The following is a 23,187-nucleotide window of genomic DNA, read 5'->3' on the forward strand; positions in this document are numbered from 1 at the left end:
GCTCCGCGAGAGGAGTACGCGGAGTTGACGGGGGAGCCTGCCTGCCTCGTCTGGACCCGCGGTAAGTTCGAACTAAGGTACTTGGACTTCAGCTACGTTACTAACGTAGCTGAAGTTGCGTATCTTAGTTCGAAGTGGGGGGTTAGTGTGGACCAGGCCATACTGAGTGTCTTGACATGTGCTACAGACAGTGATACTAAGAAGCAAACACTGAACCAAATTCTGGATCTGAAACTGAGGAGTGCTGAGCATCTGTAACTCAAACCAATTTCAGTTGGAGTTATAGATGTTCAGCACCGCTCAGGATTAAGCTCTCTGAACTCACTTACACCTTGTGCAACACCACTGTCTTCAGTGGGGCTGAATGGGGTAGAAAGGTCTAATCCTGCAAAGTGCTGAGCAGCTCCGAGGAGTTGCTGAGTTCCCTCGTAATCCCAATGAAATCAATAGGCGTTGCAGATGGTCAGCACTTCTCTCGGGGTGCCCAGCAACCGACAGGATCAAGTGTTAAATGAGGGTAGATTATGGCCCGCACTGAGGCCAACTGATTAGGTAGGAAATGCTTTCATATTATCATAAACAAAACTCCTTTAGTCCATATATTACAATAGCTGCAAGTGTGCCTGGCTTTTAATAGTGCAAATAAAGTCATGGAATTTCAATAAATAATTCAGCCACAGCTCCAGTTTCACGTTCAGTGTTAACTTTCAGCACCTGGCTGCTGTTATTATTTGTTAGTCTGAGTCTCTGCTTAGAGGCATGGAAATTTGGCTGCAATTCATCAGCATTTGCAGAATATACAGCATGATGAGATCTCTGTCCCAGGCTCAAAGATTTTTAAGACATTTGAATTCCAGATGTGCACAGATTTACTTCTTACAAGGAACCTACATGCAGAATTCCAGCACTATGCAGTGGGGACGAAAGCTCTTTGCGTCATTATTGTGAAACATCAGAAATTACTCCTGTATCTTTACCTCATCTCCCTTGGAAACAATAATCATTTTACTATAATTTGCATTACCACTGCCGCTTTATCTGCTGACAGTGATCTATCTCTAATCCTCATTTTCTACTGCTTTTTAATAAAAAATATTAAATCCATTCAGCTCTCAGCCTATAGAAATTTCTACAATAGAAACTATGGGTATGTCTACACTGCCATAAAACACCTGTGGCTGGCCTGAGTCAGCTGACGTGGGCTGGCAGGGCTCAGGCTAAAGAGCTATAAAATTGCAGTTTGGACATTCAGACTCGGGCTGGAGCCTGGGATCTCAGAGCCCGTAGAACCTGAATGTCCACACAGTAATTTTATAGCCCCTTAGCCTGAGGCCTGCGAGCCCAAGTCAGCTGACGCAGACCAGCCACGGGTGTTTTATGGCAGTGTAGACATACCCTATGGTAACTGGTGCTCTATAAATACCCAAGACAGACTGACTGAAGGCTACCAGGCCCTCATATCTTTTTCTCAGAGTTTGAGTCCTTTTGTGGACATTTGATGGGCAGAAACTAGAGAGATTTGTTTAAAAAAAAATTGAATCCAGCCTTTGCCTAGAATTGAATCCTGATTCTGCTCCCGCTGAAGTTGATGGAGGATGTGTCAATTGACTCTACTGGGAGCAGCAACAGGCCCAGTGTGCCATATTGTAGTCAGTCAATGGGAGCTGTGCACAAAGGTCAAGGAAAGAATACAGGCCTGTGAGTGTAGCCTGCAAAAATCTGAAAGCTCCATTACAGGTGTGCAGAGAATGAGCAGCAATTCAATATTACTGTATACCAGGGCAGGGTGGGATGGTAGTGCTCTTAGTAAACAACTCGTGATTTTATGCAAGTGCTTACATCTTCCAATGCAAAAAAAATCTTAGTCACAATACAGCACAGCCATAGTGAAATCTGATGCTTGAGTCATCAGACATTATGACATTGGTATGATTAGTTTGTGTCTATTTCCTAGTGTGACGGCCTTCACTCAGGGTTGGCTGGTAGGGAAGCGCCGCCTAGAGGTCAGGGCTTAGGCTTGTGACCTGCAGGGGGGTTGTTGGTAGGGGAGTCCAGGCCCTCCCACTCCAATGGGCTCTGACCCAGGGCCCTTTGAGGATGCTTAACGCTGCCCTTCCTGGGCCACTTCCTACCACCTTCCTGCGATTGTCCCAAAGTCACCGTCTTAGGTAAGGCAGCATGAGAGTTGTCTGCTCATCCCAAGGCACCTCCTGGCGGCTGTGTGTGGTGAGGTCATTCTCCTTTCCTCTCAGGGAGCAACTGCCTCCTTCGTCTATATGACCCAGCCTCCCAGGGCCAGCTCAGTCCAAGGCCTTTCCCCTGCTGGGGTAGTCCAAACAAAAAATAAAGGGGATCAATCCTGTCCAGAGTTCATATGAGGGGGAGAGGAGAATGCTTTTTTCTCAGGCTGTCCCTGCAGCAGGTCCTCCCTAGCCTCGGGGAGGGACCTTTGGGCAGCTGTTTAGGGAGAGATTCTGCCTTCCCTCAGCTCTCCTCTGGGCTGCCCCCAAATGAGCTGCTGCTCTGCCTTTTAACTCCTCCTGCAATTGGCGCATTTGCTACAGGTGCGGCGAGGCAAGGCTGGCTGGGCCCAGAATATTTCTTTAACCCCTTGTTGCTCAGTGTGTGGTTTGTATATCCCATCACACTTGGGTACCACCATAATCCTGCCAGCCACAACCAGCTGTCCTCCCAGACCCCAGCAGCTCACCTTCCTTCCACCCAGTCAACCCCACAACTGTAAAAAGAGTCACCTCCCTCGCTGGGCTGGGGTCTTTCACGACACCCAATTCCCACCACAGGGTTGGCCTAGTACGGGTCACAGCCCCTCAAGCCTGTGGTGGCCCTGCCCTTGGGGGTGGGGGGGGGGGCGCTTACTTCACCTCTGTGTGTGGGGGGAAAGCAAAAGTTCAGGTCAGCAATACCCATGCCCTTTCTGGAGTCAATAAGAAGGCAAAAAAGGTCTGAGGAATCACTTTACCACAGGGGTCCCGGGTAGCCGCTTTACTGGAGTCCTTATGGTTGGGTAGCAAAGTCAGCCCCTGGGGTTTGCTGGACTCCTCACAGAGCTGGGCAGTTTCTGGCATGAGGGTTCCTCCCGCTATTCTAGTCACTCCCTTCACTGACTTCCCACCTTTGTGTGCTGCAGCTTTCTCTTTTTGAAGACCTCCCCCTACCATAGATGGCTGGCAGAGCTACCTTAGCACCCAGAGCCTCTCTGTCAGTACGGCGTTCATACACCCTGTCACAACAATGAATAAGAGAGAGAGAAAGAAAATTACATTTCACCGACGGTTATAAACCTACCAGTACATTAGTTAACTTGAGTGAAATCCTGGCACCGCTGAAGTCAATAGGAGTTTAGCCATTGGCTTCAATGGAGCCAGGTATTCACCGCTACAGTACAAATTTGTACCACTAGAGGGGCTTTTATTACCACTCTGTGTCCAGCATAACTATCATGAAGATCTTTCTAAAACATCTGTTCTAGTTCAGCCACAATTTGTTGGCTTCATGCAGGAATTGCTGAGTGAAATCTATGGTCGGTGTTACACAAGAGGTCAGAAAAGAATATGATAATTTTCCCTTCTGGCCTTAAAAGCTATGAGTGAAATCCAAGCCCCACTGAAGTCAATGGCAAAATTCCCATTGACATCATTGGGCTAGGTTTTCACCCTATGAATCTGTGAAGGGGCAGAGAGAAGCGAGGGGCTATACCACCATAATCCTAGCAGTGAGATCAAGGAGGATGGCTGTATTGTGGTTATATGCGGGTACCTTCGATATTCATTTACCCAGGAACTGCAGTAACTACTGCGTCTTCCTGTGTGGAGACTAGCAGATACTGGGTTAGTACAGTCATTGCAAAGTGGCAGGAGTTGAGTTTTAATGTATCATTATATATTTATTTAAATGATCCCATAACTATGCATGGTGCTTTACAAACAATCAGAAATTACAGACAACTGTGCCTGGAGGAGCTCACAAACTAAGTAAGGCATAGGACAACGAGACGTGATACAGATGAAGTGTAAGGACAGGTTGAAGAATGTACAGGATAAGATTAGCTGCGTAAGTTCCTTTGTAAATATACAAATATTGTTTGCTGGGATCATGGGATCTGTTCCCTTTCCTCTTTTCCCTTTTAAAACAGATACAGGAGTGGGGTCAGTGCTGGAAAGCCAGGTGAAAGACATGGCTTTTAAGGAAGTATCTGAAGAAGAACAGGGAAGATGGGTGGCAAAGAGAGTCAGGGAAGTTGTTCCAGGTATCGAGGGCAGTGTGGTCTAGTGGATATGTCATAGAATCGTAGAAGATTAGGGTTGGAAGAGATTAGGGTGATCTAGTCCAACCCCCTGCTCAAAGCAGGACCAACCCCAACTAGATCATCCCAGCCAGGGCTTTGTCAAGCCGGGCCTTAAAAACCTCTAAGGATGGAGATTCCACCACCTCCCTAGGTAACCCAGTCCAGTGCTTCACCACCCTCCTAGTGAAATAGTTTTTCCTAATATCCAACCTAGACCTCCCGCACTGCAACTTGAGACCATTGCTCCTTGTTCTGTCATCTGTCACCACTGAGAACAGCCGAGCTCCATCCTCTTTGGAACACCCCCTCCCTTCAGGTCGTTGAAGGCTGCTATAAAATCCCCCCTCACTCTTCTCTTCTGCAGACTAAATAAGCCCAGTTCCCTCAGCCTCTCCTCATAAGTCATGTGCTCTAGCCCCCTAATCATTTTTGTTGCCCACCGCTGGACTCTCCAATTTGTCGACATCCTTTCTGTAGTGGGGGACCCCAAACTGGATGCAGTACTCCAGATGTAGCTTCACCAGTGCCATTAGAGGGGAATAATCACTGCTGGCAACACTAATGCAGCCCAATATGCCATTAGCCTTCTTGGCAACAAGGACACACTGTTGACTCATATCCAGCTTCTCATCCACTGTAATCCCGGAGTCCTTTTCTGCAGAACTGCCGCTTTGCCAGTCAGTCCCCAGCCTGTAGCAGTGCATGGGATTCTTCCGTCCTAAGTGCAGGACTCTTCACTTGTCCTTGTTGAACCTAATTAGATTTCTTTTGGCCCAATTTTCCAATTTGTCTAGGTCACTCTGGACCCTATCCCTACCCTCCAGTGTATCTACCTCTCCCCGCAGCTTAGTGTCATCCACGAACTTGCTGAGGGTGCAATCCATCCCATCATCCAGAACATTAATGAAGATGTTGAACAAAACCGGCCCCAGGACCAACCCCTGGGACACTCCACTTCATACCGGCTGCCAAGTAGACATCAAGCCATTGATCACTACCCGTTGAGCCTGACAATCTAGCCAGCTTTCTATCCACCTTATAGTCCATTCATCCAATTCATACTTTTTTAACTTGCTGGCAAGAATACTGTGGGAGACTGTATCAAAAGCTTTGCTAAAGTCAAGATATATTGTGTCCACCGCGTTCCCCTTATCCACAGTGCCAGTTATCTCATCATAAAAGGTAAGCAGGTTGGTCAGGCATGACTTGCCCTTGGTGAATCCATGTTGACTATTCCTGATCACCTTCCTGTGCTCCAAGGGTTTCAAAATGGATTCCTTGAGGGCCTGCTCCATGATTTTTCCAGGGACTGAGGTGAGGCTGACTGGTCTGTAGTTCCCTAGATTCTCCTTCTTCCCTTTTTTAGAGATGGGCACTATATTTGTCTTTTTCCAGTCGGCCGGGACCTCCCCCGATCACCACAAGTTTTCAAAGATAATGGCCAATGGCTCTGCAATCACATCAGTCAACTCCCTCAGCACCCTTGGATGCATTGCATCCGGCCCCATGGACTTGTGCATGTCCAGCTATTCTAAAGAGTCCTTAACCTGTTCTTTCACCACTGAGGGCTGCTCACCTCCTCCCCATACTGTGCTGTCCAGAGCTGACCTTGTCTGTGAAGACTGAGTTAAAAAAGCATTGAGTAAAAAGCATTTTTCCACATCATCTGTCACTAAGTTGCCTCCCCCATTCAGTAAGGGTCCCACACTTTCCCTGACCTTCTTCTTGTTGCTAACATACCTGTAGAAACCCTTTTTGTTACCCTTCACATCCCTTGCTAGCCTCATCTCCAATTGTGCTTTGGCCTTCCTCATTACACCTCTGCATGCTCGAGCAACATTTTTATACTCCTTCCTAGTCATCTGTCCAAATTTCCACTTCTTGTAAGCTTCCTTTTTGTGTTTATGCTCACAGAAGATTTCTATGCTAAGCCAAGCTGATCGCCTGCCTTACTATTGCTATTCTTTCTGCACATTGAGATGGTTTGTTCCTGCGCCCTCAATAAGGCTTCTTTAAAATACAGCCAGCTCTCCTGGACTCCTTTCCCCCTCATATTAGCCTCCAAGGGAATCCTGCCCATCAGTTCCCTGAGGGAGTCAAAGTCTGTTTTTCTGAAGTCCAGGGACTTCAGAAGTTCAGGGAAATCTAGGTCATTGGCCTGGGTATTAGAGACAGGGGCATAGCCCACCCAGTTAGCACCAAGCCCCACCCAAATCTGAGCATCTGTGTACCCCTGCTCCCCTTCCCTGTAACAATAGCAGCAGCAGTGGATTGCTCCAGGCATTGAGCAAAGAGAGCATCTCCCTCCAGCTGATCCAGATTGGTTGGTAGCTGTCCCTACTCCCCCTGCCCCCCTACTACCCAACAGGGACAGAGGGGACTCACTACTAGGGGGAACACCGCTGCACTGCAGGGACCTGTATGGGCTCCTCCCAGCCCACGGATGGAGAGCCATGCAACCAGAAGCAGCCAGAGTCAGAGCCAGGCAGTTCTCAGTCCCCATGAGAGGTGATGGGGTGTGGGGAGTGGGATAGGAAATGGGACCCAAGGTGCCAGAGCCAAAAAGGGGCCAGGCCAAGCTCTCTGGTCATTGCCTGTCCACCATAAGTTGGGGCAACCAAATTTCCATTCCTAGCTACACCATTGATCAGAAGGCCTGTGTCCTATTCCTGGCACTGCCAATGACCTTCCAGTCTGTTTTAGAATGTGTATATAAACCAATAAATAATTGTGTACTTTGGCTGTGTGGTATACTCCGTACCCACCCCCTACATGTGAGTCTGATCAGCTCAGTGTAGTTCTGCTGTATGCCAGTAAAGAAACTGGAGTGATGAGTTAGAAGTCAAGCAGAGTTCTTGGGAACCGAAAGCTGAAGATGTTGGAGGGAATTCCAACATACAGTCCCTAGCACAATGGGATTCAGCGGAGTCCCTAGGTGCTATTGTAAATATAAATAATAAAGCAAAGACGCACTTGTGGGAGAAGGACACAAAGGAAGCACTGTAGTTATGTCCAAATCCCATTTTGTATTAGCTTATGTGAGTACTTGGAATACTATCCTATGGGTGTCAAAGTACCAATGTGTCTGTGATACAATAAAACACAGGCCATATAAAGAGTCCCCGCACAGTCTCTGCCTGTGTGATATTTTGGTTTAGAAATGAACCATGCAATCCTTAAGGCTTCACACCAATAATTTGTATAACTTTGATATGGAAAAGCACAGAATATTCATGGGTAAATGATGTTATCATATGAAAGTGATTTGCAATGTCATATCATCTGTTCCACCCTCTTTAAAACAGCAGATACCAAGTCTGCGAGTATTTCATGTTGACTGTCATCAAGATAAAGAAGGGGAAATTGGTCAATATATTGACTTGTAACAGGGTGCTGGCCAAAAGGCACTGACTCAGCCCCTGTTAGTTCAGAGCCTGCTAGCTCAGCTCCCAGTAAGGGGAAGTGATTGGCGCTGACAGGCTGTGGCTGATTAAAGCCCTAAAAGAGAGACACCTGTGAGCTTGATGGGGGAAGACCTATAAAGCTAGCAGGAAGGAAGTAGAAGGAGAGGAACAGAAAAGTGAAGACCTGTTGCTCCCTGCTAGCTGTAAGAGCAAGCTGTTCCCTAAGGGGCTACCTGACTGATAGTTAACTGTAAAAAGCTGTATATAAGTGGTGGTGGGAAAATACAGGGAAATAAAAGGGCACTGGTGTGTGAAAGAGTGGTCTCCAGTAACGAGGGGCACGTCTACATGACTCAAGAAATGGTTCTCTTTTTATTTCTATTTGCAGACCACTTGAGTTTCTCTTCTTTTCTTAATAGTAGATGCTCAATACACCTCTACCTCGATAGAACGCTGTCCTCTGGAGCCAAAAAATCTTACCGCGTTATAGGTGAAACTGCGTTATATTGAACTTGCTTTGATCCACCGGAGTGCGCAGCCCCGCCCAACCGGAGCACTGCTTTACCGCGTTATATCTGAATTCGTGTCATATCGGGTCACGTTATATCGAGGTAGCGGTGTATAACTGGGGATTGGAATGATACTTCCTGAATCCTGGCTGCAAAGAACACATCACAGTCTCTGAATTAGGGATGGAACAAACAGTAATTTTTGCTATTAGACTAAATACCAAATATTCTGTTCAGAGTTAACCCCTTTTACATCAGAAGGGGTTGACATCTCCATTACATTGTACTGACTCTGCCATGTGCACTGGAACAGAGCCTAGGTTCTTTATGTAAGCAACCTTAGCAGTATAATAGGGACAAGGCAGCGTGGCTTCTAGTGCCTTTTTAATATACTAGAATTCTTTGAGAGTCAGCAAAATAGTGGATAAAGGAGAACTGGTAGATCTATGCCAAGATTTTCAAAATTTGCTAATGGTTTTAAGTGCTTCAGTTTTGGGGTACCCAATCTGAGATATCTTAAAGGGGCCTGCACCCACCCTCTGAGAACCGGGCCTCTTTAAGGTGTCTCAGTTTGGGCATCCAGCCACTAGTCACTTTTGAAAATCCCCAAAAATGCGACCAAGATTTTCAAAAAGGAGAACATCCTTCATGAGAGGCTTCTATGGCAATGAAACCCACTGCCTTGAGGTGAGAGGTTAAATTATTGTAATGAATGAGAAACTGGTTAAGAGACAAAAAGTAAAAAGTAGAAATAAATGGTTACTATTCATCAAGGCAAAAGTTTAATAGCTTAATTGGCCACTATTATAAGTAGAGCTAAAAGTACTAATAGTCTTACTTGGAATGGCTGTGCCTGTGTTCCTTTCTTACCACGCGGGACTCACAAAAGTAATAATAATACTTTACACTTTTATCTGAGGATCTCAAATCACTTCACAAATGGTAATTAATAAAGCCTGACAACATTCCTGGGAGCTGGATATTATTACCCTTTTTTTTTTACAAACAAGGACCCTTAGGCACAGAAGGACTGAATGACTTGCTTAAAGTCACATAGGAAGCCAGTTATCCCTGGTTCTTGGTCCTGTGTCCAACCATACAGCCATCCTACTTCCCCCAAAGCCATGTTATAATGAGAGACTGTGCCTTTGCCAATGGTGAACCTTTGAAGGCATCTCCTTACATATGGTGAAAAATTCCCAGAGCAGGTTCAGCGTCCAGTGGCTTATCTCCTTCCCTCACAGATTCGGAATGGGTATCTCCCACAAAATGCATGTTCACTGGCTCTCTCCAACATGCCACTTAACTAACACTTTGATTATTAATTATGAGATTCAATGGTAACTCCTCAGGGAAGGATCCAAGGATCAAGCCACCTGACTGTTCAGACTAGCATTCAGTTGAACAGCAAGGGTTAGAAAATGGCACTATTTGTGTATGAATCAGATCTGAAGAGAATAGTTGTCACTTCCTCACTATAAATACCTGAGTGATCTCCAAAATACAGTTCTGCCCCCCTTAAGATCCTAAAGGCCACAGGTGTGCAGCGCCACTCCACTCTCCCTGTCCTCCCCGCCCCGAGATCCTAAATGCCGCAGGAATGCAAATCAGCCAAGTGGCTAATGATGCTGACCAAGTTTGGTTTAAATGAATATAAAATACGTAGGGTTTTGGGGCCAAATACGAACACTTCTGTTGGCTGGCTTTTGTGGAGCTGGTTGAAGAACCTCAGCTCTTCCTTTTTGTTACTACACCTCCAGTTTCTCTGGCAAATATTTCATTCCTATTTGGCACATGCACCAATGGTGCCATTTCCAAGTATATGTATTTTTTTTAAGATTGTTGCTTAGAATTTCCTCTAACAAGAGCTGAAGTCTTGAAGAAGTCCAACAAAGTTGAAACGTTAAATAGAGTATGTATTGCTGTTATAGGCTCCTGTTCAGGAAAGTACTTGAATACATGCTTAACTCCCTTTGAAGTTAATGGGACTTAAGTACATGTGTGAAGACTAGCATATAGTTACCCTGTATTTCAGCTCATAGTTAAATGCTTTCAAGAACTGGGGTTACAGTCAACAAGAAAGTTCTATCTTACACAATGCCTACGATACCTGATTACGTTCTTAACTGAGACCTACCAGGACCACACTATGAATATACCCTTCTTAGCTGGTCTCTCCATTGATGGCACTCCAAACAGCTTACTGGTTTTAATATTTGGACAAGAACATCTTAAGGAAAAGAAACTAGAAACTCTTCACTACAGCAATGCATTGGCACACTTGATCTCATCTTGTAAATATATAATATGGCACAATAAATAGGATATTTCCTGTCTTGCTCTACATTTCAGATAGGGGGTTCACTTCCCCCTTGGGTTCTGAGAGTATTTAGAGTAAGTGTCAAAAGGCAGACTCCGTCCCAATTATAAAACAAAGAGGGTGTAACACTGTGTAGCATGAAATTAGATTTGATAGTAAGAACGATAAAATTGAATCTCTCGTTAATCCTCACCACGAAATATGTAGCTCAATTAGTGTTCCTGCTTCTGCTAACTTGTTAAAATCCCTTTGAAAAAGAAAAGTATATGAGCATCATCAAAAACATCTGCATACAAGCCGCAGTGTCCAAAGGGACCTGAAAAAAACTTCATCCCATTATGCAGAATGGTCCCAGTGCTGTGAAAAATTAAAACACATGGAGACAAGATGGCTCTGAATACATTCTGATCCTCCAGAAATCCAGCACTTTCCAATATTCTGCTACAATACTTAAACTGGATGCTTAATCATTTTTATTATTATAATTAATGACAGTATTGTTTTGCCTTTCAAGTTGTTGCATTCTGGGAATAATTGGAAGTGAAGCTGCATGTTTTTTTTAAGGTTAATTAAAATAATGTTCACTTCCCTCTGTGAGATGGTATATCAGATGGGCACACCAACGGGACTATTTCAAGAATGAGTGAGAGAGCCTATTACATTTACTGTATTATAATAGCTTGCACTTAGAGAGAGTCTATTGATCACAGTTATTAACATTGGACAGTGGTTGGGGCCTCTAGGTACTGATTGATACTATTAATAAATACTTGAAACTGGCTCATAAAGTTACTGAGACCTGTTTTTAAACCCACCTGATTTTCTTCTTCAATGAATTATCAACCCCCGTGCTCTCCTCTACCCCTCATTGTAGAATTAATAAATTAAAAGTAGCTGAAGTATTTATGGAGGCGTCTCCTATATATAATAAGACAGAACATCCCATTCATTCTTCCCCCCACTTACTTAGAGGCAAGCAGCTGGTGAGATGGTGGAGTTGTCCTAATATGTTTACACTGAGTTCCAGGGGAGGATCCTCTTGTAATTGGACTTTTAGTATTTAAGAATCTGGAGGCTAATCAGAAAAATAACAGATAGATTTGAATTTAATTAACACCACATGAGCAAACTGGGATGTTTCAAAGATGGAGGGAGACAGTTATAGAGAAATCCCACTCCCGACAACTCTATAGCATTATCAAGTTATAAGCAGTAAGAGTCTGATCCTGCAAACCTTAGAGTACTCCTTACTCACTTGAGTAAGGATTACTCATATGTGTTAAGGTATGCAGGGTCAGGCCCTTATTCACTAGAACACATGGGCATTAGCTGATCAGTGTTTCTGAGGGCAAGAAGTGATTACTGAGTAGTCATGAGAGCTTTGTTACCCCTCCATGGATATATTAATTACACTCCAGATACTTTAAGAAATATAAGTTTTCAGAAAATTTTAGCTTCGCTCTTGAACCGCCTACCTACAATCCCCAAATCCAACCCCAGTCACCGTCAGACAAAAAGTGTCAGCATTAAATCTGGTGAGGAAACATATATCGTCAAGTTTCAGTCTTATGAATGAATGTCTGATCCAGTTCACTGTGCAACAGAGACCACATATGCAATTGGGCTTCAATGGCAAATTCACTTTGAATAGCAGCAAGAACAAATCCAATTTCTTCAATTTGCCAGTTATTAGCTTCTCTCTTTCTTGTCCACTGCGTTGGCTTTTCATTTGGACTAAGATGTTATTTATTCTCTACATTGTGCTAGACAAGTGTATAATGCGCTTTTATTTAATTGCTATGTAGGTGCTATCATGCAAACATGTTTTCCTTAGGAAGTTCAATCTGAGTAAGCCTGGGAAGCTCCATTTTCTTCCCCTTCTCTTCCTGGCATATTAATAGACTTCACAAATGGTCCAAGAGTGTTCTGCTTGCCCTTTGAAGTTATTACCTATATAAGGTTTTTTCTCTTGTTCTGACTGTTGCATATTAAAATACTGGCTGCTATTATTAGTAATGAGGAAGGACTCACTGTACTAACAGAGCTGTGCCTATATTTTCTGCAAAGAGAGAGTACGGTCTAATGGATACATTGCATTACTGGGGAGAGTGGGTTCCAGTGTTCCCTCAAATTTTTTTACATCCATGTGCGGAATGAATTTTGATGTGTGACACATCACCTTCATATTGGTGCACATAACAAAATTTATGTGGCGGGGGTGGGGCCGAGGGGTTTGGAGTGTGAGAGGGGGCTCAGGGCTGGGGCAGAGGGTTGGGGTGTGGGGGGGATGAGGGCTCTGGGGTGAGGCTGGGGATGAGGGGTTTGCGGTGCGTGAGGGGGCTCAGGGCTGGGGTAGAGGGTTGGAGTGTGGGGGGGGGGGTTGGCTCTGGGGTAGGGCCGGGGATGAGGGGTTTGGGGTGCAGGCTGCCCCAGGGCTGCAGTGGGGAGAGAGGGCTCACCCCAAGCCCTCTCTCGCTGCAGCAGCTCAGGCTGGGAAAAAGGCGTCTCTCACCAGCTGTAGCAGCTCAAGCAGGGCCGGGCTGGGCCAAAGGAGAGGCTCCTTTCCCCGGCAGCACTGGTGGGCCTGGGCCAGGCCGAGGGAGGGGCTCCTCTCCCCCGGCTGCGGGAAGTCCGGGCAGGTCCGCGCTGGGGCCGGTAGGGAGGGGTGCCTCTCCCCGCCGCAGCCCTGAGTCACTGCATGGGGCTTAATAGGCAGCTGTGGAGCCGGACAGCTTAGAGCAGTGGTTCCCAAACTTTAACAACCTGTGAACCCCTTTCACTAAAATGTCAAGTCTCGCGAACCCCCTCCTAAAAATGAATATTTCCTGAGTATAAATTATAAAAGCAATGTTCTTGGAAATACACAATTTGTTTTTATGACATGCTTATTACACACTATTTATTATTAATTATTATTTATAATTACAGTATTTTGATTACATTATGAAAACGGCAACACTCTTCCAAGATCTCACTTTCGTAGCTTGTATCACTTTGAATAAGCTTGTTATAAGACAAGGCTCCTATGTTTCATCAGGGAGTATCAGATGTGAACCAGCATGAAGGTATTTAAGAAGCCAACTCAAAGAGTTCCTCCTACACAAGCATTCAGGTCTTGAGCAGTCCAGGCAAACAACGCACGTTACAACAAAGCTTAAACTTGTTCTTTATAATCATTTTAAAAACAAGACTAGCTGCCTATTTCATTTTAAAAACAGCAAAAAATATCCACCTCCCTTTCCATTTCTTATAAGGAGTCTTGAAGTTTAAATCTCCTCAGTGTGATAGATAGGCTTGCTTTGATCTGCTTAGCTCTTGGAAGTCCAGGGGCTCCGGGCTGCCGGCCCCATGCTGCCCGTGGTCCCTAAGGACAGCTCTGTCTGCCATTAGGGAATTTTTTCCTGAGAACCCCCTGTAACATTTCGCGAACCCCCAGGGGTTCACGAACCCCAGTTTGGGAACCACTGGCTTAGAGGGAACTTAGGTGGGTTCTATTGTCCACTTTGCCACTGACTGGCTGTGTGACCTGTGGTGACATTTCACAACCACTTTGCACGAAGTGCTGGGCAACAGTGAATCAGGCACAATGGAATTAATAAACCAGTGTAAATGAGACAGGTATAAGGCCCATTGTCTACACTGATCTCTCCTTGGACTCAGTGGCCATTATATTGTTCTCCAAATGTTTACCCATATAATAGGTTGGCTGTAGCTTCAGTGGAATTGCCATGATATTAGGGAGAGGAGAATTTGGCTTCAGGCCAGCATATCCACTTACAGCACTAGCCTCATTTCAGGAAAAGTAAGAAGTTAACAGGCACTGGTGCTGGTTTAATGGATGTAATTTCACAATAATTACTTGGGTCCAACAATGTGAAAGTGCCCAGTTTTTCATGGTAACTCAGTGTCTGATCTTACCATGCAATTTGCAGAACAGAAATAACTATGTTAAATTGCAGTGCTGTGCAAAATTGGGCTACTCCACTTCCCAGGGATTTGTGCAAATGAATTTTCTTCAGCTTTACCCCAGTGTCTGCTATTTCCGTGTCAAAATCAAGTGCATGATGAATCCATGGTTTCAAGTAGAGAGGCACTCGAACCAAACCTTCAGATTTGAATCTCCTCAAACTCTGAGAGTGTTTTAATCTGAACCTAGATCCAAATTAGAGTTTTTCAAATGGCCCCTATTTTTCAGACTGGACCAAAACTTTGGGTGCAGTTGAAATCCTGGATTTCGATTGGAATTTAGCAGATTGAGTCAATCTAATGTCTCTGCAAACCCAAGTTCACCTTAAGATGAGCCCAGGTCACCTGAAATAGTGAGATAACTGGCTCTGTGGATGAGGGGAAAGCAGTGGATGTGTTGTTCCTTGACTTTAGCAAAGCTTTTGATACAGTCTCCCACAGTATTCTTGCCGCCAAGTTAAAGAAGTATGGGCTGGATGAATGGACTGTAAGGTGGATAGAAAGCTGGCTAGATCGTCGGGCTCAACGGGTAGTGATCAATGGCTCCATGTCTAGTTGGCAGCCGGTTTCAAGCGGAGTGCCCCAAGGGTCGGTCCCGGGGCCGGTTTTGTTTAATATCTTTATTAATGATCTGGAGGATGGTGTGGACTGCACTCTCAGCAAGTTTGCAGATGACACTAAACTGGGAGGCGTGTAGATACACTAGAGGGTAGGGATCGGATACAGAGGGACCTAGACAAATTAGAGGATTGGGCCAAAAAAAACCTGATGAGGTTCAACAAGGACAAGTGCAGAGTCCTGCACTTAGGACGGAAGAATCCCATGCACTGCTACAGACTAGGGACCGAATGGCTGGGTAGCAGTTCTGCAGAAAAGGACCTAGGGGTCACAGTGGATGAGAAGCTGGATATGAGTCAACAGTATGCTCTTGTTGCCAAGAAGGCTAACGGCATTTTGGGCTGTATAAGTAGGGGCATTGCCAGCAGATCGAGGAACGTGATCGTTCCCCTTTATTCGACATTGGTGAGGCCTCATCTGGAATACTGTGTCCAGTTTTGGGCCCCACACTACAAGAAGGATGTGGAAAAATTGGAAAGAGTCCAGAGGAGGGCAACAAAAATGATTAGGGGTCTGGAGCACATGACTTATGAGGAGAGGCTGAGGGAACTGGGATTGTTTAGTCTCCAGAAGAGAAGAATGAGGGGGGGATTTGATAGCTGCTTTCAACTACCTGAGGGGGGGTTCCAAAGAGGATGGAGCTCGGCTGTTCTCAGTGGTGGCAGATGACAGAACAAGGAGCAATGGTCTCAAGTTGCAGTGGGGGAGGTCTAGGTTGGATATTAAGAAAAACTTTTTCACTAGGAGGGTGGTGAAGCACTGGAATGCGTTACCTAGGGAGGTGGTGGAGTCTCCTTCTTTGGAGGTTTTTAAGGCCCAGCTTGACAAAGCCCTGGCTGGAATGATTTAGTTGGGAATTGGTCCTGCTTTGAGCATGGGGTTGGACTAGAAGACCTCCTGAGGTCCCTTCCAACCCTGATATTCTATGATTCTATGATTCTATGAAAGGTTAATGACCTTTAGCAGCAAATCTTTCAGCAAAACAGCCTGAGTATGGTAAAACCAGCCAAGTTCTATCTGGTTTATGGTTCTGTTGCAAATGTAAGCGGTGAGCAGCCAGCTGGATAGAGTGAGGGGACACCCTGGGCAGCGGGCCCAGTGTGGGGAGACACCCCAGCCAAGACTCCTTGCAGGCCAGACTTGGGGGGGAAGGGGGTCGGGGATTGTAACCCGGGGGAGGGGGGGGGCTGATGCTGGGAAGAAGGGTCCTGCCACTTAGAGCCTGATGGCATGTGGCCACCGCCAGAGCATAGAGCAAGGGTCTGACCTGCAGCATCCCTGCAGCACAGCCAGGGCCTGAGAAGGAGGCTTGGGATGTGGGAGGAACAGACTGTGAACTTCCCTTATATTCCAGAGACGCTGGTTGTGATGTCCCCATACCCCAGAGTGGGGTTATGTGTTTTCCTTTAACCTTTCCCATTTTTCCATATCTTTTAAAAAACGGATTGCTGTTTAATAAATTGTATTTGCTTTGAACTGTATGTAATGATCAGTGGGTCAGGGAAGCATCCAGTGTGGAGACAGCACCCCGAGTGGGGACACCCTAGCCCCTGCCCTAAGTGACCACAACAAGGTTGGGGTCCAAGCCCCCCAGGAGTCCTGGGCCCAGGCTTGTTGGGGTTACGAGGACTCTGCCACACAGGAGAGTGGAAGGGGAGCTGTCGAGGTCAGGCAGGCCTTTGGGTAAAGGAAGTGAGAGCGAGGACTCAGATCCTTTCGCTAGCCCATTTCATCGGGGTAGTGTATAAGCCAGGAAAGTTCCCCACAATAGCGGGACCATTCCCCCGCTTACACAAACCTTTTGCAGAGCTGTAGTAATTAGAAGTGATTCCTGCTCTAGGACACACTAATGCTGCCTCTCAGTTTCAGTACCAAGGAGACAAAACTTATGAGAGCAAACCGTAATGCAATATCTTTTCTAAAGAAAAGAACATGTATTTGCTAAATTATTTCATCACCCATATCCCAGACATACTCTGTATGCATAAATCATAGTTATTCAACCCATATAAGTAAACAAGGGAAGGTTAGTTGCTTCACCAGGATCATAAGAATCTTTTAAACACTATGATACCACAAATTAAAATTGAGTTTATCAAAACCGTTATGATCCTGAAAGCTTTGGTCACCCTGGTAATTATTATGCAAGGATGTTGACCTTGGATACAGCTTTTGCCCAGCTTAGCCAGTGTTATTTGTATCTTTACATGGCTAAAGACCATAAACTTCTGAAGGAAAAAACAGGCCATTTCCTCAATGCTAAGACTAGCAGTTTTTTATTGTCTTGCAGCTGTTTGTAAGAAACTCAATAGCTACTAGGGATGAGCACAGACTGGAACTCTGGTGCAAACATCTCCCTTGAACTTTGCAAAAGTTCAGATTTTGGTCTGGATCCAAATGTCTTAATTTGAGCCCTATTTCTTCTATTGATGTAAACTAGAACTCCAGATCCAAATATCCCTGGATGTGGAAATACTTGGATTCTGATCTGGAAGTCTTCTCCTGGGTCCTTTTTTGGTAGGGACTGTGGGGCAGAGCCTCCACTGGTGTGAAAGTGTCATAGGTCCATCGAAGTCCCATGACAATGACAGTCTACATCAGCTGAAGACCTGCCCCTGAGTTTTCTAACAGCCCTGTTACACAGCAGTTTTTATGTGGACAAGGGAAATTAAGAGTCTAGACAATGTTCCAGAACTAGCTTAACAATGGCTAGGGACCCACTTTCCCTAGCCAGACCTTGTGTCATGATAGGGGCTAGGACATTCACTCAAACTACTGGCCAAAGCTAAGCCTGGAGTAAATCCATTACTCGGTTGGTGATAACCTACAGTGCTGTTGCCTGATATTGTTTGTTTTCAGTCTGGTAATTTTTATGTTGATATCCAGTTTTCTTTCTCACAAGACGTGAGCAGAGTCCATGGTGCATACTCATTATTTTCCCTTTCTTTCCCCTAGGCTGGTATAGATGGAGAGAGTATTGGGAACTGTCCTTTTTCACAGCGTCTCTTCATGATCCTCTGGCTCAAAGGGGTTGTGTTTAATGTCACCACAGTTGACCTGAAAAGGTAACAAGTTATTGGTTAATTTATTTGAAAACCATCACAATGGCCCATAGTTTGCTCTTTATTAGAAACACACCCTCCCTCTCATTGGCTTCAGTGGGCTTTGCATCAGGCACATAGTGCCAAAGACACACGACAGAGCAGTTGAGATTCAGTTTCTTGATTATTTGTAGAAAAAAATATTTTGTGTATTAAATAGGACTCTTTCAAACTACTGTGAATACTGAATGAAATAAGGGGGTGCAAGTGACTGGTTTCCTGAGTGCCATGAACACCAGTGGGGCGCTGTGATAATAAATGTCTGGTGATAAAATGAATTTCCCTTTTCTCTCTGCAGAAAGCCAGCTGATCTACACAATTTGGCCCCTGGGACTCACCCGCCGTTCTTGACTTTTAATGGAGAGGTCAAGACTGACATCAACAAAATCGAGGAGTTCCTGGAGGAGATGCTTGCACCTCCAAAGTAAAAATTGTGCTTTATTGTCAGCGTTTGTTAGGAATGGAGGAAGATGTTCTATCTGGAGCTTATAAGAAGCTCCCAGTCCTGCAACCAGAGTAGTCTTTACCTGTAGAACAGTCCAGCTGACTTCAGTGGGTCTGCTTGCATGTGTAAAGGCTGCTTGCATGATTAATACTTGCAGGATGTTTTCTCCTCACACACAGCACAACACTCTGAACAAAGCCTTGGTGAGACCCAAACTGGAATAGTGTGTCCATTTGTGGTGTCCACATTTTAAAAAAGGATGTTGAAAAATTGGATTGGATGTAGAGAAGAGAATGATTTAAAGGCTGGAGAAAATACCTTACAGTGAGAGACTAAGGGAGTTCAATATGTTTAGTTTAGCAAAAAAGAAGATTGAGAGGTGACTTGTTTACAATGTCTAAATATCTTCATAGCAAGAAAATACCAGGTACTAAAAGGATTTATAATCTAGGGGTGAAAGGCAGACAAGAAATGAAAGCCAGACAAATTCAAGTTAGAAATAAGGCACAAATATTTAACAGTGAGAGTGATTAATCATTGGAACACGTTACCAAGAGTAGTGGTAAATTCCCCATCTCTTGATGTCTTCATATCAAGACTGAATGCCTTTCTGGGAGATCTGCTTTAGCCAAACCCAAATTATTGGTCTCAAAACAGGGGTAACTGGGTGAAATTCTTTGGCCTGTGCTATACAGGAGGTCATATTAATGATCTAATGGTCCCTTCTGGCCTCAAGTTCTACGAATTTGAAAAATGTCTAGGTGCATTATAGAGTGTTTTCACCTTCTATTGAATCATCAGCTGTTGGCCAGTGCTGGAGGCAGGAGATCAGATATGCTAGAACATTTTAGAGCCCTATCCAAGACCCACTGAAGTCAATGAGCGTCCTTATGTTGACTTCAGTGGGCTTTGGATCAAGCCCTTAATCTGCTCTGGTCTTTCAAATCAATATGTTCCTTTGCCCCAGATGTCTCTTTAAAAAAAACCCACACAGAATCAAAACTCCACACTCGTCCACCTTCATTATACTAACACTCCTTGCTGTTACATTCTAGGCTATATTTTCAGCACCGGGAATTAAGCACAGGTCTGCCATTGATAATAGAGGGAGTTTGCTGCCAAACTCCCCCACACCCTGCTAGAAATCTACGCCTCTTTCTGATTTAAGGCCACTGTACCTTAGCTGCTGGTCACATTAAGTGCTTGTCATAAAACCATCACGGTGTAACTCTCCAAATGCCTGGCTCCCCAGGACAGCAGTATTATTAAGAGGGTTTTGTCAAGCTGTCATGCTGAGATAAATTACAGCGTTAATTACAGTTCTGGGAACAGGGATATTTTTCCCCTTCTTTCTCTAAACAGCATTTGTGATTATCAGTATATTGCTGTAACAATAAAACGTTATTTTCCAGACTGCTCCTCTCCTTTTCAGGTACCCCAAGCTGGCTGCTGCACATCGTGAATCAAACACTGCAGGGATAGATATCTTCTCCAAATTCTCTGCATACATAAAAAACACCAAGCAGCAGGACAACACCGGTGAGTAGGGTGCACTACCAACTCTTTCAAAGGAGGTTTCACACTTAAAAAATGAAGCACATTGTCATTCATATATTTCATGTCACTGGCATATTCTAAGATATGCCCGAGTGGCGTAAGGTATTATTGCCAATTGGTTTGGGCCAGTGAATTTAAAGGAGTTACTCCAAATTTGCACCAGTCTGATGAAGATCAGGAGCTGCTCCCAAGTGTCTCAGGGTCGTGTTTAGTTGGCACGGCTGGTTTGCTGTCGTAGCCTGCACAATAGTGACATCTTGTTTAAAAATTAATTAGGAGAAGGGAGTGATCTGATTTGGCTTCTTAGCCTGTGTTATTGCAGCTGAGACGCTCCAATCCTCCTCTTCAAAGCACTCACGCGGAAGTGTCAAAAATAAATAAATGCCTCTTAGTACCTCTATGACGTGCACAGTTGGAGCTAAAGCTGTCCCCTCAGCTCAGTGCAGCTACACTTCTCCTCTCCCACCAGAGAGCCAGATCCTCAGCTGGTGTCAGTTGGTCTATACCACTGGTCCCCAAACGTCTCAGGATCACGACCCCCCCTTACCCCTATTCGCACCTCCTACCCTGAGCCAGGGCCAGGATTAGGGTCGTGGCTGAGGGTGGGGGGGGAGGGGGATGTGGACAGGGGTAAGGGTGCCGAGGCTGGGGCCACAGCTGGGGGTGGGGGCAGGGCTGGGAGTGGAGACCCAGCCAGGGGCCGAGGCCAGCAGCTGGGGCCCCAGGCGCACGGCCAGGAGTGGAGCCCCAAGCGTGGGGCCAGCAGCCGGGGCCGGAGCTGGGGCCAGGAGCAGAGCTGGGTGGCACTCCCTCCCTGCCTCTCATGCGGGCTGGCCCAGGCCTCAGCCACGCCCCTGAACGTTCCTCCGTGTCCCCTAAGGGGGCGCGCCCCACACTTTGGGGACCTCTGATCTATACCAATTTACACCTGCTGAGTATCTGTCAGAGTGTTTTCAATCACTCTTCAGGTTGCACCTTACCTGAGAATGTAAAGACTGCTGGGCAGGTTCTGTGTTTTCTATTTATGTTAAGCACCATGCACATGTACTGCTGATCAGATGGGAAGGTTAATCTTGTGGTTAGATTCGAGAGATATAGGTTCGGGTCCCAGCTCTGCCACAGACTCCCTGTGTGACCTTGTAGTGAGGGTACATTGTGATTGGACACCCCCCCCCACAAGCCTAATGAGTGTCCCTGATCATAGGCAGTGCCAATTAAGTGCACCTGCAAACCATGTTCTACCTGGAGAAGGGGAACTTAAAAAGGTGAAGCTGGCCACAGAGTGGGAAAGGGAGTTTGCCCAAGAAGAGAGGCTGCTAGACAGCCCAGAAGCCATGGAAGCCCAGCCCAGCCCAAAGCAGTGGCTAGCCTTCCCTCCCCTCCCCCACCCTTGTTTAGGGCAGACAACCACTGCAGCCTGGAGAAGGGCTCTGGACGTCTGCTCTCTGTCAGGGATCTGTAGCTGGACTGAGGAGCAGCGCTAGGGACTGGAGATAATTAGACTCTGAAAGGACCCCGGGAGTGAGTGAACTCAGCTTCCACAGGGGACAGTGAGCTTGCCCAGGAGTGAGGGTTCCAGAGGGCACCCAGAGGCAAGAGACGTTAAGAAACAACAGCCGAGCCCAGGCTGAGAGCCGGCCAATGACGTACGTCTACACTGCAGAATTATGAATGCTGATTTGAATGAGCCTCTGCATTAACAGCAGCTTAATGGCAGGTCAAGAATGTGAATTTAAAGGTAGGTGCATCGGTTAGATTCCTTTAATGGTAGAAGGCTACTGACAGGAAGTAGAGTAAATGATGACAGCACCACGGTATCAAGTTATCGACACTTTCTGATGGTTCTGTTTCCTATCAGTTGATATGTCTTTTTAAAAACCACCCAAAACAAGCCAAAAATGGAGGGGGGAAAGTTATAGGGACTGATCCTAATCTCATTTGTGCTATATTTACACCAGTGTAACTGCACTGAAGCCAGTGGACGTAGTCTTATTTACAACAGTATAAGTGTAATCAGCATTAGGTCCTGGTCCTTAGGCCACCATGAGCTGAAACCATCCCTGCAATCGCACAGAGCAGCCCAGGGGCTTCTCTAAATTACAGTGGCTGCAGCAACCTACAAGGACAGAGTGCTGTGTTTCCAGCTCCCATCTGACACCTCTAACATGCCCTGCACATGGAAGTGGGGATGGGTGGTATAGAGCTGTCTATTAACATCTCTGTGCAATGTGAGCACTCCCCTGGGACAGGAAATCCAGGACATCCCCTTTTAGGGCCACTATCTGGCTGCTTTGCGATCCCTGAACAGCACAAAAGCAGCTGGACTAGAGGCTGAGGATTGAGGCCCAGATTTCAGTGGCCATTAGGTGACTAAATACCTTTGAGTAGCCAGGCCAGAGCCCTTAAGTTCACAACACATCCCTGATGAGTCGTGTTTTATTTCTTATCACTTCAGTCCTGTCTTAGGAAAAAGTGAAATCAGGGATGTATGCCCTCCTCTGCCTACCCCTGACAGTCAGCTTAGTTGTGAAACCTCTCTTTGTCACACACATACCTCTGCCCCTCCCACTTCCTGTAAGCACATGGTCCACCAGCAAAACCCCAGGTCCATAGGTGGCAGGTATAATAGGCCAGGAGAGACTGAGCCTCCCCAGTGCAGTCACTGCAACCTGCCGCTGGATGCCTGGGCAGTGGTGGTCCCGCCTGTGCTCCGTCTCTTCCCGTCCCTGCTCTGCCCCTTCCCTGAGGCCCCCAGCGTCCACCGCTGCCTGGCTGAATCCCTCCTCTCCACCACTCCACCCCCCTTTCCCTACACGGCCCCCACTGCCCCATGTCCCTCCTCTCCTCCACCCCCCCCCCCCCACAAGGTGCCCCCCGCCTACCACATCCCTCCTCTCCTCCCCCCTCCTCTCCTGCAAGGTCTCCCCGCCCGCCGTATCCCTCCTCTCCTCCCCCCTCCTC

General features: G+C 46.1%; 1 protein-coding gene across 2 annotated transcripts in view; it reads left to right on the top strand.

The window, feature by feature from the left end:
* Window positions 1–23,187, top strand: part of CLIC5 (chloride intracellular channel 5) — a 111,246-nt gene that overhangs the window by 57,911 nt on the left and 30,148 nt on the right. For both annotated transcript variants that reach the window (XM_024212804.3, XM_024212805.3), the window contains 3 exons: window positions 18,079–18,188; window positions 18,523–18,648; window positions 20,102–20,208. In XM_024212804.3, the coding sequence (XP_024068572.1) occupies window positions 18,079–18,188; window positions 18,523–18,648; window positions 20,102–20,208 (343 nt within the window). The remainder of the gene's footprint in view (window positions 1–18,078; window positions 18,189–18,522; window positions 18,649–20,101; window positions 20,209–23,187) is intronic.

Source organism: Terrapene carolina, unplaced genomic scaffold (genome assembly GCF_002925995.2).
Source record: "Terrapene carolina triunguis isolate 2854851 unplaced genomic scaffold, T_m_triunguis-2.0 Scaffold42, whole genome shotgun sequence".
Classification (NCBI taxonomy): Eukaryota; Metazoa; Chordata; order Testudines; family Emydidae; genus Terrapene; species Terrapene triunguis.